The sequence below is a fragment of the Nicotiana sylvestris genome, chromosome 11 (genome assembly GCF_000393655.2).
Source record: "Nicotiana sylvestris chromosome 11, ASM39365v2, whole genome shotgun sequence".
In the NCBI taxonomy this organism is placed as follows: Eukaryota; Viridiplantae; Streptophyta; class Magnoliopsida; order Solanales; family Solanaceae; genus Nicotiana; species Nicotiana sylvestris.
In genome coordinates this window covers 10,592,759-10,609,331 of record NC_091067.1, presented here as the reverse complement: position 1 = coordinate 10,609,331, position 16,573 = coordinate 10,592,759, and the positions used below count along the sequence as shown (strand labels likewise).

The 16,573-nt window shown below is 34.2% G+C and overlaps 1 protein-coding gene across 2 annotated transcripts; it reads left to right on the top strand.

The window, feature by feature from the left end:
- Positions 1-1,326: 1,326 nt before the first annotated feature.
- Positions 1,327-7,256, top strand: LOC104214121 (G-type lectin S-receptor-like serine/threonine-protein kinase At1g11330). 2 transcript variants are annotated; one of them, XM_070162677.1, is made up of 8 exons: positions 1,327-2,505; positions 3,091-3,261; positions 3,509-3,669; positions 4,629-4,839; positions 5,405-5,642; positions 5,954-6,104; positions 6,781-7,128; positions 7,206-7,256. In XM_070162677.1, the coding sequence occupies exons 1-7, from the start codon at positions 1,335-1,337 to the stop codon at positions 7,087-7,089; spliced, it is 2,412 nt and encodes an 803-aa protein (XP_070018778.1). In that variant the 5' UTR covers positions 1,327-1,334; the 3' UTR covers positions 7,090-7,128; positions 7,206-7,256. The 2 variants fall into 2 exon arrangements, with proteins under 2 accessions (XP_070018778.1, XP_009762048.1); XM_009763746.2 differs by lacking the exon at positions 7,206-7,256 and having other exon boundaries at positions 6,781-7,176.
- Positions 7,257-16,573: the final 9,317 nt, after the last annotated feature.

Here is a 16,573-nt window from a genome sequence, read left to right as displayed (position 1 = left end):
TGCTTGTGCAAATGTTGTAGGTCCATGGTACTGCCACCTTTTCAAGTCTAACTTTGTCCTTGGTTTTACTGTTATTTACACTAAGTGAGACAAAAGTGAAATCGTAAAACTATCAACAAGGGCATCACAAAAATTTTGCCAACTCCAATGCAGCTGTTGATATTCTCCAGCAGAATTCCCAACATAACCCTGAGGACGACGAAAAGCACCTCAACTCCCGTTTCTATATAAGTAGAAAGTACACAAATAAATATATTGTAGTATCTGGCTATATTTGTCAAGATACTTATAGCTAGAGACAAATGTAAAAAGAAAAATATCACAGCAGTTTCGAAATAATTTACGTGTTTTTTTTCTAAAATTTTTGGACAAGACAAGATCATTGACCTGAAGAGTAAGTCGTCGAATGTTCGCAAAGAAAACAACCAAAAAAAAAAAAAGTAAAGAAAAGAAAAGGAAAGAAGAGAGTAATAAGTCAAACAAATTGTTCAATTATCTCAACTTGTCTTGTAAAACCTTTTCTAGTTTTCCAAGTCGTTTGTTGTTTTTCCAGGTCATGAACTCGAGAGAAATTTACTAGAAATAACTTTGAGCCTTTGTGAAAATAATACCAAAGTATTTTCTTCGGTCAAAGTACTCGAGTTTAACTTTTAATAATGACAACATAAAAAAATTTATATATTATAAAATTATCTATAAAAAACTACATATAATAATAGTGGCATATGCAACTCTTAAACAACCTCATCCGAACCTAGTATTTTTGAGATGGAACATAAATATATATATGTGTGTGAAAATTCACTAAAATTTCAATAAAATTTGATTTATACCCCTAATTTTGAAAGTACTTAGGATTTACTACTAAGAACCTTAAACGTGGAACTCATCATGTATGTTGAATTGTCACTGCGCAACAATCTACAATAAGTGAAACTAAAAGGGTAACCCAGTGCACAATGCATCCCTTATTCACACAGGGTCCGGGGAAGGGCAGCACGTAGACAGTCTGCCCTAATGCAAGCATTAGTGGTTACTTTCACGACTCGAGCCCATGACATATAGATCATACAGAAACAACTTTACTATTACTCCAAAGCTCCCTTATAATAAGTGACACTTTTTGCCTAAAAGACACCATGTATTTTGTTACAGCGATTTAAATTACACTAATACTATTTACTTAAAAGATAAAACATGCATTTTTTTATGACAGTTTAAATTACACTGATGGTATTAAATTACTCATAATATCAATGACTCAGTGCATACAATTGTATATAAGTTAAATGCTTGTCTAGTGAGTTAATGTATTTCATTCTTCCACCTCTTCTATGGCATGCAAAAACATTTTCATTCTTTTCTTCTTCCACACAATTCTCCAATCTCAACTACACAATTCCATAGCAGCAGAAAATTGGATAAAAGCTGGTTATTATCAAGCTAATGATATAACTTACTCTCCCAATATTCAAAGCATAAATTCAACTCTTTACACTCACCTCATCTATGGCTTTGCTAATATTGACTTCAATACATCTACAGACCAAATGATTGTCTCAATATCAGATGATGAACAATTGAAAAACTTCAATACCATTGTCAAGAAAAAAAATCCATCTCTTAAAACTCTTTTATCAATTGGTGGAAAAGACCAATCTTCTTATGACTCAGGTATTTATTTATTAATGTCCAGTACCTATTTTCCTGGTAGAAAATTCTTCATTGAATCTTCCATCAAAATCGCTCGTCTTTATGGATTTGATGGACTAGATTTTTGTTGGATTTCACCTAGTTCGTCACAAGAAATGACAAATTTGGGTACCCTTTTGGATGATTGGAGAATTGCTATTGATTTCGAGTCAAAGAACTCGAAAAAATCACAACTTTTATTAACCATGGCTGTTCAATATACACCCTGGATTCAAGATTTGAGTTTCCCAATTGAGTCAATGAGGAAATATTTAGATTGGGTACATGTTTTTGCATTTGATTATTATGATCCAGCGTCAACAAATAATACATCTCCAGTTGCAGCATTATACGATTCGAATAGTGATTTGAACACTGATTATGGTATAAATGCTTGGATTAAATCAGGTTTTCCTACACAAAAACTTGTGTTAGGATTACCCTTTTATGGTTATGTATGGACGTTGGTTAGTCCTAAAGATAATAAAATTAGCGCGACGGGGACAGGGCCGGGGCCTAAAGATTATTCGTTTGGTGCTGAAGCTGAAAATGAGCCGTTTTCGAGTATAAGTAGTTGGTTAAGATTCAATGATATTAAGAGAGGTATGATAAAATATCGAGCTAATAATGCGTCGTATAATGCAAGTTATGTGATGAATTATGTCTCTGTTGGGACATGTTGGGTTGGTTTTGATGATGTTGAGGCAGTGAAAACCAAAGTTGCATATGCAAAAGAGAAGCATTTGAGAGGCTATTTTGCATGGGAAGTCTCATATGATTGGAATTCTGTTCTTTCTCAGGCTGCTGCAGGAGGTAATGAATCAATCATGACATTCTTCTTTTGCACATTTAGTATATCCAGAATACACTGGCTAGATTAATCCAGATTAATATGAGTTTAGTAAATCAACTAAGGGCGAAAACAAGAATTTTGCTAAGACCGTTCAAGAATTCATATTGAAGGGAAAGCCTTGGAGAAGCGGTAAAGTTATTTTTGTGTGACCTATAGGTCACAGGTTCGAGCCGTGGAGACAGTCACTAATGCTTGCATTAGGGTAGACTGTCTACATTAGACCCCTTGGGTGCTGCCCTTCCCGGACCCTGTGTGAACACGGGCTGTCTACATCAGACCCCTTGGGGTGCGGCCCTTCCCGGACCCTGTGTGAACACGGGATGCCTTGTACAGTATATATATAAAATAATATTTGACTTATATATACATTATAATTTTTCGGTGAGGGTTCAACTAACCACCATTTGCCCGTTGTAGCTCCGCCCTTGGGTAAACCGCTGCCTACCAAGAGGTTCTTTAGGCTAGAATAATCACATTATGCATTTGTTATTCAATTCTTGCTTCATATATGAATGAATGTCTCAACAATTTGTTTACATTTTTAGAAGTTGAAGATATACAAGAAGGAGTAACTGATCAATCAGGAATACTGCACAAGAAGAAAAAACTCAACCGAGTGATTCTCATTTTGATTCCAATTGGAGCAGTATTGATCTTGTTGTTGCTTGTTTTTACACTGTGGTGTCTTAGAAGGAGACAACTATTTAAGTTCCAAGGTAATTCTTTACTTTTTTTGGTTAACAGGCGACCCACAACCGCTATTTTTTGGGTGCGCACAATGTAAACCTCGTTCCCCACCTGGTTAAATAGCTTTATTTTAGTGGAAAACTTGGGTTTAAAAATATTTGTTGTCTTCATCATAATATTGATGCATAAGAGGTCTTTTCCATTTTCTTCTCTTTACATTTTTTTTCTTTTTTTTTTTTTTATGTTGGTGTTTAACTGAATATTAATTGGAAATAGGAAGAATACCGAGGAACAAAATTGGAAGCAAAAATGAAGATAGAAGAGGGGGAGAGAGCAGCAATTTGCATGTATTCAGTTTTGAAGAGATGAAGGCAGCTACAAATAATTTTTCAGTTGACAATGAGCTTGGCCGAGGTGGATATGGACCTGTTTACAAGGTAATTAACATTTTGACCTATTTTTCAAGATTTGTCTTGTTAAATAGCAAGAATTGAGGCGTGATTATTGTTATTATTATTGTAGCAGCTATGCTTTAACTCTCAGGTTATATGCAGCCTGAAGCTAGATAGAGGAAAGGGTTCAGTCGAGTCAATTTTATTTTTTTTCAATTCCGTTAGATAAATTCCGAATTTCATCACTAGATGTAGGAAGGTTAGGGATCCGGATCAGGCGGGTCCCACATTTACCGAGTCGAGCCAGTTCATGGTCAGCTCGACCAACTTGTCACGTTTAAACTAGCAACATGTTGAGCATTAGTCAACTTTTTTATTTTTTTTTATTTTTTTATTATTTTTAGTCAACTTGTACATTGCATTGTAAATTCTTATGAAAACAACTAATCAAATTGTTATAAAAGTCAAGTTCTTCTCCCTTAACCTCCTGATTTACCGGTCTTAGAAAGAGTCAATGATCATTGGTCCCAAAACTATATATATATAGGTGGACCTACCCTGTGGGTAGGGGGTCATCGGCCCGATAACTTCAGAAAAAATATATGTATATATGTTAAAATAACAAGTATATATTTTGAATGACATCCTAAGATTCAAATCTTAGATAGTTGTTTTAGTCGATTTGGGGAGCACAACTTGACTTTTAGTGTGCTGCCTGGGTTCGATTCTGACTCTAGCATTTACTCAAATTTTTATTCGACACTGATTCTTATAATTCTCAAATCTTAGGTCCGCCTCTGTATATATGTGTATATATATTGTTGCTATCCAGTAATCTTAGAGGTAGTTTATTAATTATCCTTCATACGCAATTGTGACTTTCTAGCGAGCAAATAAACTTTTACTTGTTTTTTCTCTATAGTAGATGATTTCCAAATTGTCTTCATGAATACATTTATCAATATTTATTAAAAATGTTAAGGATGTTTTATTAATCCAATTAGGGAAAGTTGAGAAATGGGCAAGAAATAGCTGTGAAAAGGCTCTCAGAAACTTCTACTCAAGGATTGGAAGAGTTTGAAAATGAAGTGATCCTTACAGCAAAATTACAACATATAAATCTTGTAAAAGTTGTGGGTTTTTGCATTGAAAGAAAAGAGAAGATGTTGATCTATGAATATATGCCCAACAAGAGCTTGGACTACTACATTTATAGTAAGTTATTCCTTTTATTTTGATGTTTTTATATTGAGTTCAATATATATAACTTTTGGCCCGCTCCAGAAACTATTTACATTCGGTAGCAAAAAAAGTATATAAAACTTGTATAATTTTTGTATATAACATACATAATGTATATATATACAAAATTAAAAAAATATAAATTTTATACATTTTATCGGCTATTATTTTTACAGCGGTTGTACAGTGTCATTTTTCCTTTATTTTATGTGATACTCTTTCTTTTATAGTTTGTTTTAAAAAAATGACACGTTTCTATATTTGAGAATCATATAATTTGAAATCCCCGCAATAAAATATATTTATATAGCCACAAAAATGTTATGACATATTTATGAATATTAGTTTTAAAAATCTTCATTTTTTCTTAAATTCTATGTATGTCTAGTCAAACCATATCACATAAAATAAAGGAGAGAGAAAGTAGTATATATACATCAACTAATATTGTTACTCATTTTTTACTTTACTAATAAGAAATTCTTTTTCCCATGCATTATTCTAATTTGTTTCCATCGACTTGATTTTTCATGTATAGATAAAGTCAGAAGATTACTTCTAAATTGGGAAAAGCGAGTTCAAGTAATTGAAGGCATTATTCAAGGGCTCCTATACCTCCAAGAATATTCAAGATTAACAATTATTCATAGGGATTTGAAAGCCAGCAATATTTTATTGGATATTGATATGAAACCAAAGATTTCTGACTTTGGAATGGCAAGAATATTTAAGAAGGATGAAGTTGAAGCAAATACCCTAAGAGTAGTTGGAACAATGTAAGTAGTATATATATTTAGAGTTTAACTTATATACATTGACAATATAAATAAATTTTATACTATCAAATTATATTTATTTGTCGTAGAAGGCAACCTGACTTAGTTTCAAGAAATAATTTCTTTTTATTAATTTATGAAAAGTTACTTATAAATATATTTTGGGTGATTTGAATATATTGTATAAATTTCTTAAACTATCGCTAGACTCATTTATTCATATGTATATCTTAGCAAAAAGCATTCTTAATTATGAATTATGATTATATTCTTAATTAATTTACCATATCTGTATTTTCAATGAGCTGCAGGGGTTATATTCCACCTGAATATGTGGAACAAGGCATCTATTCAACAAAATCTGATGTTTTCAGTTTTGGAGTACTTCTTCTTCAAATCATAAGTGGAAAGAAGAATACATGCCTACATGGTCCAGATGAAAACTTGAACCTTCTTGAATATGTGAGTTGTGATTATAACTTCAGTATATGTTTACAAGTATTTAATTACGAATTAACTTATATTAATACACTGATATTGTCAAAGAATTTTACACTATCAATATATTTTAACTAGTTTATAGCAAGTTGTCTATTTTATATTCTACTTTACTAATCCCGTGATAATCACATGTAGGCTGTAGCTATATTTTAGATGACCTCATAGTATAAAAAATCTTTTACCCTATTAGTGTATACCAGATAAACCCCTATAATTAAGAGCTTAACTTTTATACAGATAATATAAGTGAACTTTTATACGATCACGTCATCTAATAGAGAACAACAAGTAACCATCCATATTAATTAAGTGGGATTGTAACATATAAAGTACGATAGGTAATCTATTAGAACAGATAAAAATATACTGATACTATAAAAATACTTTACACTACCAGCGTATATATGTTAAATCATTTAATTAAGCTTGTTTTGACTTTTTCTTTTATCATCCGTGACTACTAAAGAAATATGAATTAGCGACGGGCAAATTTTATAGCTAAACAGAAAAATCATCATTAATCCTACTCAACGATGAATTAATGATAGATTATCGGAAAAAATTGCTAGCTAGGAGCGATTTAGCGGCAAAGTTCGTAGCTAATTTCAGATTTTTTTTTTCTTTTAATAATGTCCAGGCATATGAGATGTGGAGAGATGGTAAAGGCATGGAGTTTATGGATCCATCACTAGATGATACAACCTCATCTTGTAAACTATTGAAATGCATGCAAATTTCTCTATTATGTGTCCAAAAAGATCCAATGGAAAGGCCTACAATGTTAGAAGTTTCTTATTTGTTAAAAGATATGAATTTAGCTATGAATTCTCCAAAGAGGCCTGCATTTTCTACGAGGGAAGATGAAGAAGTTGGTAATTCAAATGGCTCAGTGCAGGAAATTGGAGACGTTGACACTGCAACAATTACACAATTGGTTGCACGATAATGTTACTCTTTGTAATTCAATGAATCATTTGAAAAAATTGTAAGAAAGATGTTCCATTTATTATATTAATTACAATTTCTTTTTCAAATCTTTGAAATGTGTCCTATAATTTGTAGGATTTTATGAAGCTGAGATTCAAATTAACTCTTGATATGAAGTTATATCCACGCTGACAGCAGTGACAGAGCCAGGTGTGTGTGTGTGTATATATATATATATATATATATATATATATATATATATATATATATCGGATGAACCCTCTTCGGCCCACCTGTTTGATCCAAAATTTAGATCTAGGTTTAAACAGTTAGATTTTCTAATAGAATAGAGTTAATATTAGCCAATATTAATATTCAAAAGATCGTTAACTGATTTTATAACGATATGTTGTAAATATATACTATTCGAGTACTAATAAAGAGCAACAGTAAAGCAATATTTAGTAGCCCAAGAACAAAAAGGATAGCATTAAATAGCAATAAATGATAATGAATGGCATTTATGTAAATAAATGCGAGTGAGTCATCCGAAAAGGGTGAGATTCTTTGATATTCCCTCTGATAAAATTGATAGGATGATGATAAGCCTTAAAATATTCAGATCCTTCTTGGATTGTGGGAGAAAAAATAGGCGTGGATCTAAAGAAACGGTGTATTTTGTATGTTAATGATAAAAGCAAGAATCTTCCGAATGTCAATATGTTATTTTTTACAATGAATATCCAATCCCCTCTACAATTCTTTTTCTTTCTATTTATAAAGGCACTTGGTCCACAAAAATCCTAATAGTACAGATGGGAGGAATATTCTCGAGGATATTCTCTAGAAGGTCTTATCTTAAAACTAGTCGTTATTGCCCTGCTAAAGGGAGTGCTCGTCCTCGTCCTTCTGCTGAGTCAACTCGACCTCGTCTTCATCCTTTGTTGGTTCACTTCAACCTCGACTTCGTCCTCTGTTGAGAACACATCGATAACGCGTGGCAGCCTTCGAATGCTCTATTAGTGATGACTTAGCTCACATATAATTATGATAATTTTTATTTTATATGCCACCTAGCTCCACCGCTGGCTGATAGTATAAAGTATTTTAACCTTATTTATAGCAATTTTTCCTTTATTTTCAGTTTGTCAAATCGATTATCATGTTTGATGTGAAGAGGTAGTTGTTATTGTAAGTTAATTTATCTTATGGTGGAAAAAATATATACGTACACTGTCCACGCATGGAACTAAACATTTTTTGGTCAAACAGTCAAAATTTTCATTTAACCAAGTATAATATTTACAATCTGCTATCTCAATTGGACTCTTGAGCTAGACTCAACAACAGAATTAGCAACCACTTTTTATCTACTACAACTCCTCTACTTTCTATCTCTATATATAACTATACATGTCTAAGTAGGGTAGTTGCTCAATCTTTCTAATTCCTTGTGCCATTTGGATTCATTTTGCCCTCGTATGTGTAGCTTCAGTATAATATTCTTCATCCTCTGAAGGCTTGATATCATCTTCCCTTGAAATCTTCGTTGGTTCCTCTCTGCCCAGACATGTAAATCATAGCTGCAAACAGGGAGCCCAGCATGTGAGCTCGAACTCTGCATGACTTCTCTTCGTTAACCATTCAATCTCAACATTCCAGCTACCAATTTGATGTCTTTCTCCCAGCCATTTAACAATGCTGCCCACATATTCCTGTAGTAATCACATGCAAAAAAGAGGTGCTTCATTGTCTCCTCGGTGTCCTTCCGACAGAGCACACAGTTACTTGCTATTGATAGTCCCCACTTCCTAAGCCGATCCACTGTAGCTGGCTTCCTATGCATAGCCAACCACAATATGAATTGATGCCTTGGTAATACTTTTGAATCAATTGTAATCCTTTTCCAATGACACTTAGGATATTGGGGCATTGTTGCAACATACAACTTTTTAATGCTGAACTTCCCTTTTATATAGTATTTATTCAAATCAATAGAGGGGTCCCTTTGAATTAGCCAATCCCTAGTGTCAAATATTTTCCTAAGTTGCCAGCAAGACTGCTTAGGAGTGTGCATAGTCATTATATCCTTCCCTTTGATGTAGAAGTTGTGTATCCATTGGATCTATAGGGTGTCTTTTTTTCATTGACTACCTATAAAATCTTATATAAAGCAGCTTTGTTCCAGTTAGACACATCAAATACATTCAAACCTCCAGCTGAGAGTGGTATACAGATCTTGTCCCAAGCAATTAGTGCTCTCTTCGAAGGTTCATTACTCCCAGTCCAAAAGAAAGTTCTACAAGAAGTCACGATCAGTTTAGTTATCTTTTTTGGCAGTAAGAAAACCTGCGCCCAGTAGGTCTACATTTCAAATATCACACTCTTGATCAATTGTGCCCGACCACTATAAGATAGGAATTTAGTGGTCCAGCATTTTAGTCGTGCAGTAATCCTTTCAACCAATGGCATACACTGTTGGATAGATAGCTTCTTAGAGAACAAAGGGACTCTTAGGTACTTGAATGGCAACTCACCTGCTGTGAATTGCATTTTTGTGATGGTTAGTTCTTTAAATTCCCTTGGTACCCCTGCAATTTACAAAGTACTTTTCTTCATATTTGCTTTAAGCCCTGACACCTCTGAAAAATGTTGAAATCTACTCATAAGTAAGCTTATGGATAGCTTATCTGCTCTGCAGCACATGATCAGATATCAGCAAAACATATATGGGTTATATTCTTTCTGAAACACCTCGGTTGGTAATTGAAGTCTGGAATGCACTCTAGTGTTTTCAGTGATCGATTCAAGTATTCCATCACCAATACAAATAGGTACGGAGGTATTGGATCTCCTTGCCTAAACCCTTTTTGCTTGACATTTAGTCGTCAATCCTCCATTTATCAGAAGAGAATAACTGACAGTTGTCACACACACCATCACAAGTTGTACAAACTTCACAAGCATACCAAATTCAATCTGTATCATCTTTAGGAAAGGCCACTCAACTGAATCATATGCCTTTGTATGTCAACTTTGATCAAACATCTTGGTAAGACCCCTTTCTGAGTGTATCCTTTAACCAACTCATATGCAATAATAACATTGTCCAATATGTTCCTCTCCTCTATAAATGTTGATTAAGAAGGCACAACAATGTAGTCAACCACAGTCTTTAATTTTGTTGTTATAATATTTACGATGAGTTTATAAATTATAGAGCAGCATGTTATGGGTTTAAACTCCTTAACAGATGTAGGATTGTTAACTTTGGGAACCAGTGTAACTATAGTGCAGTTAATACTCCTCAACATCTTCCCATTTGCAAAGAATTCTTGTATAGCTTGTTTAACTTCTAGTAGACCCCAATTTGTTTTAAAGTATTCAGCAGGAAATCCATCTATACCTAGTAAAGCTTTTTCATTAGACAAATCTTTGAGGGCCTGATCTATGTCCTTTTCTGTTATTGGCCTATTGAGCTCTCCTTGTTGTTCATTAGTGAGGCAAGGTCCATTTCTGGCTGTATTGATAATACATGGCAATTCAGCAGCAGACTTCCCCAATAAAGATTTAAAGAATCCTGTAAATTCTTTCTCTATCAGTTCTGGCTCAACGATTCTAGATCCTTGATCATTGTAAATAGAATCAATTATGTTCCTAGCCTGACTAACCTTTAGATGCGCGTGAAAGAATTTAATATTTTGGTCTCCATCTTTTATCCATATTGCTCTAGATCTCTATCGCATCACTTGCTCATTAATTCCTTCCCATTTTCTTATCTACACTAGCAATTATTTCTCTTCTGAGATCACATGACCATTAAATGGATCCACATCAAGTTTCCCTTAGCAATGTGCAATTGTACCCACAAATTGTCCATCTCCTTTCTAATGAAGATACCTCTTTATTCAGCCGCCCTGCCTTGTCTTTTAATCTCTATAATTTCACCCATATAGAGTACACAGTATGCCCCTGATTTGTTGACACCACACATCGTGCACAGCTTTCTCAAACTCCTTATTATTCAGTAGCACATTGTAGAGTCTAAATGGCTTTTGCAGTTAGGACTTGACTACTTCTGTGTTAATGATAATAGGAGAGTGGTCTGATACTCCAGGCTTTTCAAATATAGCTTCAAGACTACTATATCGTGTAAGCCAAAAGGCATTGCCAAAGGCCCAGTCGATGTTGCTATAAATCATGTGCTTTGCCTCCCTCTTATTACACCAAGACCATTGGCAACTCTTCCTGTTAAGTTGTCCCAAACCAGTGTCAGCTATAAATCTTTGAAAATCCATCAATTCAGCTTGTTGCACAGGTTGCCCATTGATTCGATCATCAACAGTTAATACACTATTGAAGTCACCTATAACCAACCACGCCTCTTGCATATTATTATGTATTTGTCTTATTTGTTCCCATAGGTTCCTTCTTTCAGCTATAGTATTCTTTCCATACACAAATGTTATGTCGCATGTAAATTGTAAACTTTTATCTTTCACCTTGCAATGTACCAGTTGATAACTAGCCATCACTATATGAACATGCACTATTTGTTCTTTCCACAATAGCCAGATCTTTCCCCTCTCATTGATAGCTTTATTAGAGTACACCTTCCAATCTTTACTAAATTTAGCTCAAACTTTAGTAACACTCCTAGGATTTATCTTTGTCTCAAGGCAGCCCAGTAGAGTGATATTATTTTCCAGCAGAAATGCCTTGAGTTCTTTCTGCTTGAAGGGCTTGTTCAGCCCTCTTATATTCCACGAGCTTATTATCATGGGGGATTTTCCTCATTGAGGTCAACCCCTTCAGTCACCTTGTCAGTGTTGCTATCATCTTTAATTCTCAAAGGACTGTATTTATTTCTTCTCAACAGATTTTCTAAGTTTGCATCTAATAAGGCCCCCTTCTATTGTACATATTCTTGAGTCTTCATCATCTGCTTTCCTCTATCCTTTTGTTGTGGAAGTTCTGCTACTATGGTTTCCTCCTGATTAGAGGATTGTTCAGGTATAGCCTTCTGTTGTATACGGGATTGCTCAGTCACAACCTTCACTCTCCACTGGGTTGTTGGTTGTTTCTTTTTCTGGTGTCTCTTTGCTTTCACTTGCTGTTGTTTGGGTGGCATCTGATTTTCTTGAGTGTCAGCCTACCTCTGAGCTACTTGTATCTTTGTGCATTCCTCTGTATGTTGCCCTATCTGAAGGCACTCCTAAAAATATGTTGGTTTTCATTCATATTCCAGCTTTTGTTCTCTGCATTTTCCACCTTCCACTTCAATCAGCATCTTATCAGGCAGCTCCTGTGAGATATCCATTTCTACAAGCATCCGTGCATAGGAAATTCTATCACACTGGGCTGTTAGCTTATCTGAACATATAGGTTTCCCTAGGTAACTTGCAATTCGACCCAAATTCTCCTTTGTCCAGTACTGAATTGGTAAACATGGGAATATTACCCAAATATGAACAGTTCTAGTCATTTCCTTGCTCGACTGAAAGTCAGGCTCCCACTTTTTAAGATCATGTCAATTTTGAAACATGTAGGGCCCTTGTTGGATAATTCTGTTCCTATCCTCCTCCCAATTGAATCGAAAAATGAAATAGCCCTCATTGTGTAGATATACCTACGGAGTAATGATTGAATTCCACACACCATACACGAACTTAAGCATTTCTTTGAATGAGGGTGAACCACCTAGAACATACCCAATTAGAGATGCCTTTCATTTCTGAGTTTGTTCATCCACTTCAATTTGATTCAATCTAACAACCTTCATCCTTTCCTTTATTATCGGCGGTTAGTACTCCAATTTAAGCCTTTGTTGTTGAGATTGATTCCCCTGCACTACATCAGCCATCGTTGGCACTGACTGGCTAGGGTTTACTTTCTGCGTCGAGAAAGTCAATTTGCTTGCCGCTGTGTTTGCATCTACTTCTGCTTTTTTGGGAACTTCCATTTCATTACATTTTGAAGCTTGCATCACCGGAGGGGCACTCCCCATTCCTGTCGTCCGTTGGACCAATTGAATTTGCCCTAATTCTTGGGATACTCCAGATTCCGGTGTTACCAGTCTACTTCCTCCTTCCGTCTCTGGTACTGTAGGCGGTGCAGTGCCTTGAGATTTCCGTCAAGCCATGGTTGTGTGCGTACGTTAGCTAACCCTGCTTAACGTGCGCGTTCAGAGCCATTTTTACAGTCAAACGGGGTTAAGGGCTCGCTTATTTTTCCTTTCGCATAGAACTAATTAAACTCCTTCAATTATTATAGCAGTGACAACTAAACTGCTAGTCTTGACTTTTAATTAGCCAACTTGTTACAGTGTTACATGCAGGGGCGGATGCACCTTGGTGTAAAAGGTGTCATCGGACACCACTTCGCCGGAAAAATTCACTAAAAATATGTAAATTATCAATATCCTGTTAAATAAGTTGAAATGACGCTGATTGGCAGATATATCTTGCTAGCTCTCTTGGTCATGTGTTCCTCTTTTATAGGAGAGATCATGGGTTCGAACTTCAGCAGCCTCTATTTTAAACCGAGTAAACTTTTTTATGCATTTTTTGCTTAAAAATTTGTGTTCCATTAACAATATTTTTCCTCTAAGTATGTTCCATGGTACATTTTCTTTCTATCATTTTCTTAGGGGACGATGAAGTTGGTCCAAATCAATTTGCAAAGTTAAATAATGAAAGTTTTTAAGTGATTGTTTAGTGTTATATATAGAAAAAGTAGTTTTTAGTATTATTTCTTAATAAGGATATTCTAAATACATTTCAAAAAATGAAAACTTGTCGAGTGGGGTTGTAGTACTCCAATATACTTGAATTCATTTTTTAATCAGATTCGAATTTGTATTATTTTAATGTGTAGCATTATAGTAATTTGTTTATTTGTTTATTTTTTTAATGCGACACCGCTTACAAAAAATTATGCGTACGCCCTGATTACATGAACATGTATAGCTGTCGGGAATATTTTTCCTTCCATCTAATTAGCGATATTAGTCAATTGTAAGGGTGTATAGTATGAACTTAGTAAGAAGGGAAAAATCAGAAAATAGAGAAAAGACAACTTAAAAAATAGAGCGACAAAGAAGGAAAATCATTCACAAAAAAATGTGTATCGTGGAAAAGGAATTAATTCGTATATATACCTGACCTTGAAACCTATTTTCTTTTATTTTCTGAATCTGGAAGCAATATATATATCAAGCTTAATCAAAAACGGCTTTTACTGTAGCCCATGTGGAAATGTATGGATCACATAAAAGGAGAAAAAAGTGCAAGCTACGTAATAATAATGTCTTCTCTTCTATAAGTCAAACTTTACTGCAATAATAATGCCAGAAAATCCAATTTTAGCAAGATAGAAAATGGCAAGTAAAATATGCTCCTATGCTTCCCAAGCTTGTGATGCTGCCAAAAAATTTTTGGATATATATATGTGCGTGTAGGTAATTATGTGCATGATCCTTAATAATGTACTTTAAACTTTACTGGCTTGTTTAGTTATTGGTGAGTGGTGATGGCAAAAATCACACTACCGGAGTTAGGGGGGCTTATCGAGCGAATCAGACGAATATTTACGTTATAAATATTTTAATCTGCTAGCCATCCAATAAGACATCGGGCGAATTAGTATCGAATTAGCAATTATCGGGTTGTTATCGGGCGGTTTATTGACTAAATCAAATAGACAATAAAAAAAATTGAGAATTAGAGATAAATGAAAATTTGGAGTAAAGCATTACATTTGCTCGGTGCTCGCCTGTCTCTAGTCGAGCATTTATATAATCCAGTTGGTTTTAGCAATGCTGTTAAAAACAAGTTGATGTACAGACAGAGATATAGGCTTCTCAATCTCAGTAGACAATGATGATTAATATCTTTTGTTGATCATATAGTTCAAGATTGTGACTTAAAGCATATGCACTCTAATTTATCACCTATCCAAGGGGATTCTTTAAAAAATGAGTTCTCTAGCTTTTCAGAATAAAAGTTGTACCTTTTCCTTTTTAAGTTTCCATCATATGAAGGCCAATGAACCATGTAATACAGAAGAAATGGATGGAAATTGACATAGATATAAAAGTTTAACGGGTTAACAGTTTATCCGATAAAGAAATTGAGTAATCCGCCCCCAAATCATTAAGCCGTTAATTATAAAATTTCAATTCGTTCACCAATCATTACCGCGATACCCCTCACCAGTTGCCTCCTCAGTCAGAGCTCATCGTACCGTGCTTGCCTAGTGCGGTTTACACCTCATGTATTGTTTGTGGGCAGTGGCGGATCCACCCCTTTAGGAAGGGGTGGCATGGCACCCGCTAAGATGATAAATTTTTTATATACCTATGTTTAAATTTTCTTAAGCTGGGTTAAATATCTGATCTTGCCACCTGCCGTCGTAAACTAGACAAAGATGTCATGGCTGGTAGATCTTTTTGAAAGCTTCTCTTGTGTGTAAATTCAAGTTAGAATTTATCTTGAACCTTGCCCGACTTTTCCTTTTCTTTGTGCTTTTATTTCCTTTTGTCCCAGTAATTTTCCGGTTCGGTTCCCCCCGCCCGCTCCCCCCCCCCCCCAATTTTCTATTTGTCATTTTATTATTTTTTGTATTTTTTTCTCTATTCTATTATCTCTAGCAAGAACATTCAAAAAAAGATACTCCAAAAATTTAAAATTATATAAAATAAGTATTCCTCTTAATCTTAAATTTATGAGCTTTCTTCTTTCAAATCCGAAAAATGTAGGTCTTAATGGAAATTTTGGATTGAGATAAAACACAGTTGATCTTTTTTATTGTATCATAAATCTTTGTGTTATTCTACGGTATTAAATATAATTTAAATCTCTTTATTATTAAATTATGATGAAAATTTCGTAAGTATAGCTTTAAAAATATGAGATTTATGATATTGATTTTTGGAAACTTGTCGTTAATTCAATTTTATACTTATAGGTATAATTTATCTATTGAAATTTGTTTTTAAAATTTTCTTATTCTGATTGATGTAATTCCCTTATTGAAGATGTTATCTTACCTGTGTAAATTTATTTTTAATATACAGAAAAAAAATGTAATTTTCTAGTAAAAATATTAGTTTTAATTGTGTTGTTATAATAAAGGTGTAATTCTTTATTTAAAATGCTAATTATATCTATTTTCATATCCGAGATGTAATTTTTATATTTACAAATAAAAAATACCTATTAGGTTGAGCCGAATAAACTAAAAAAAAATAACGAATAAACATTCCTAATAAATTCCGTATTAATTATGATAAAGTATACATTAGAGGTAATTATGGCACCCGCCACCTTCAATACCTAAATCTGCCGTTGTTTGTGGGTTATTACATAGTCAGCACGGCTGGGAATTTTCCCGGGGGGGGGGGGGAGATACTCCCAAAAAAGGAAATAATAATAAATAAAGAAGGTGTGACATGGCTGACCTTGAAACTATTTTATTTTATTTTCTGAATCTGGAAGCAAAAA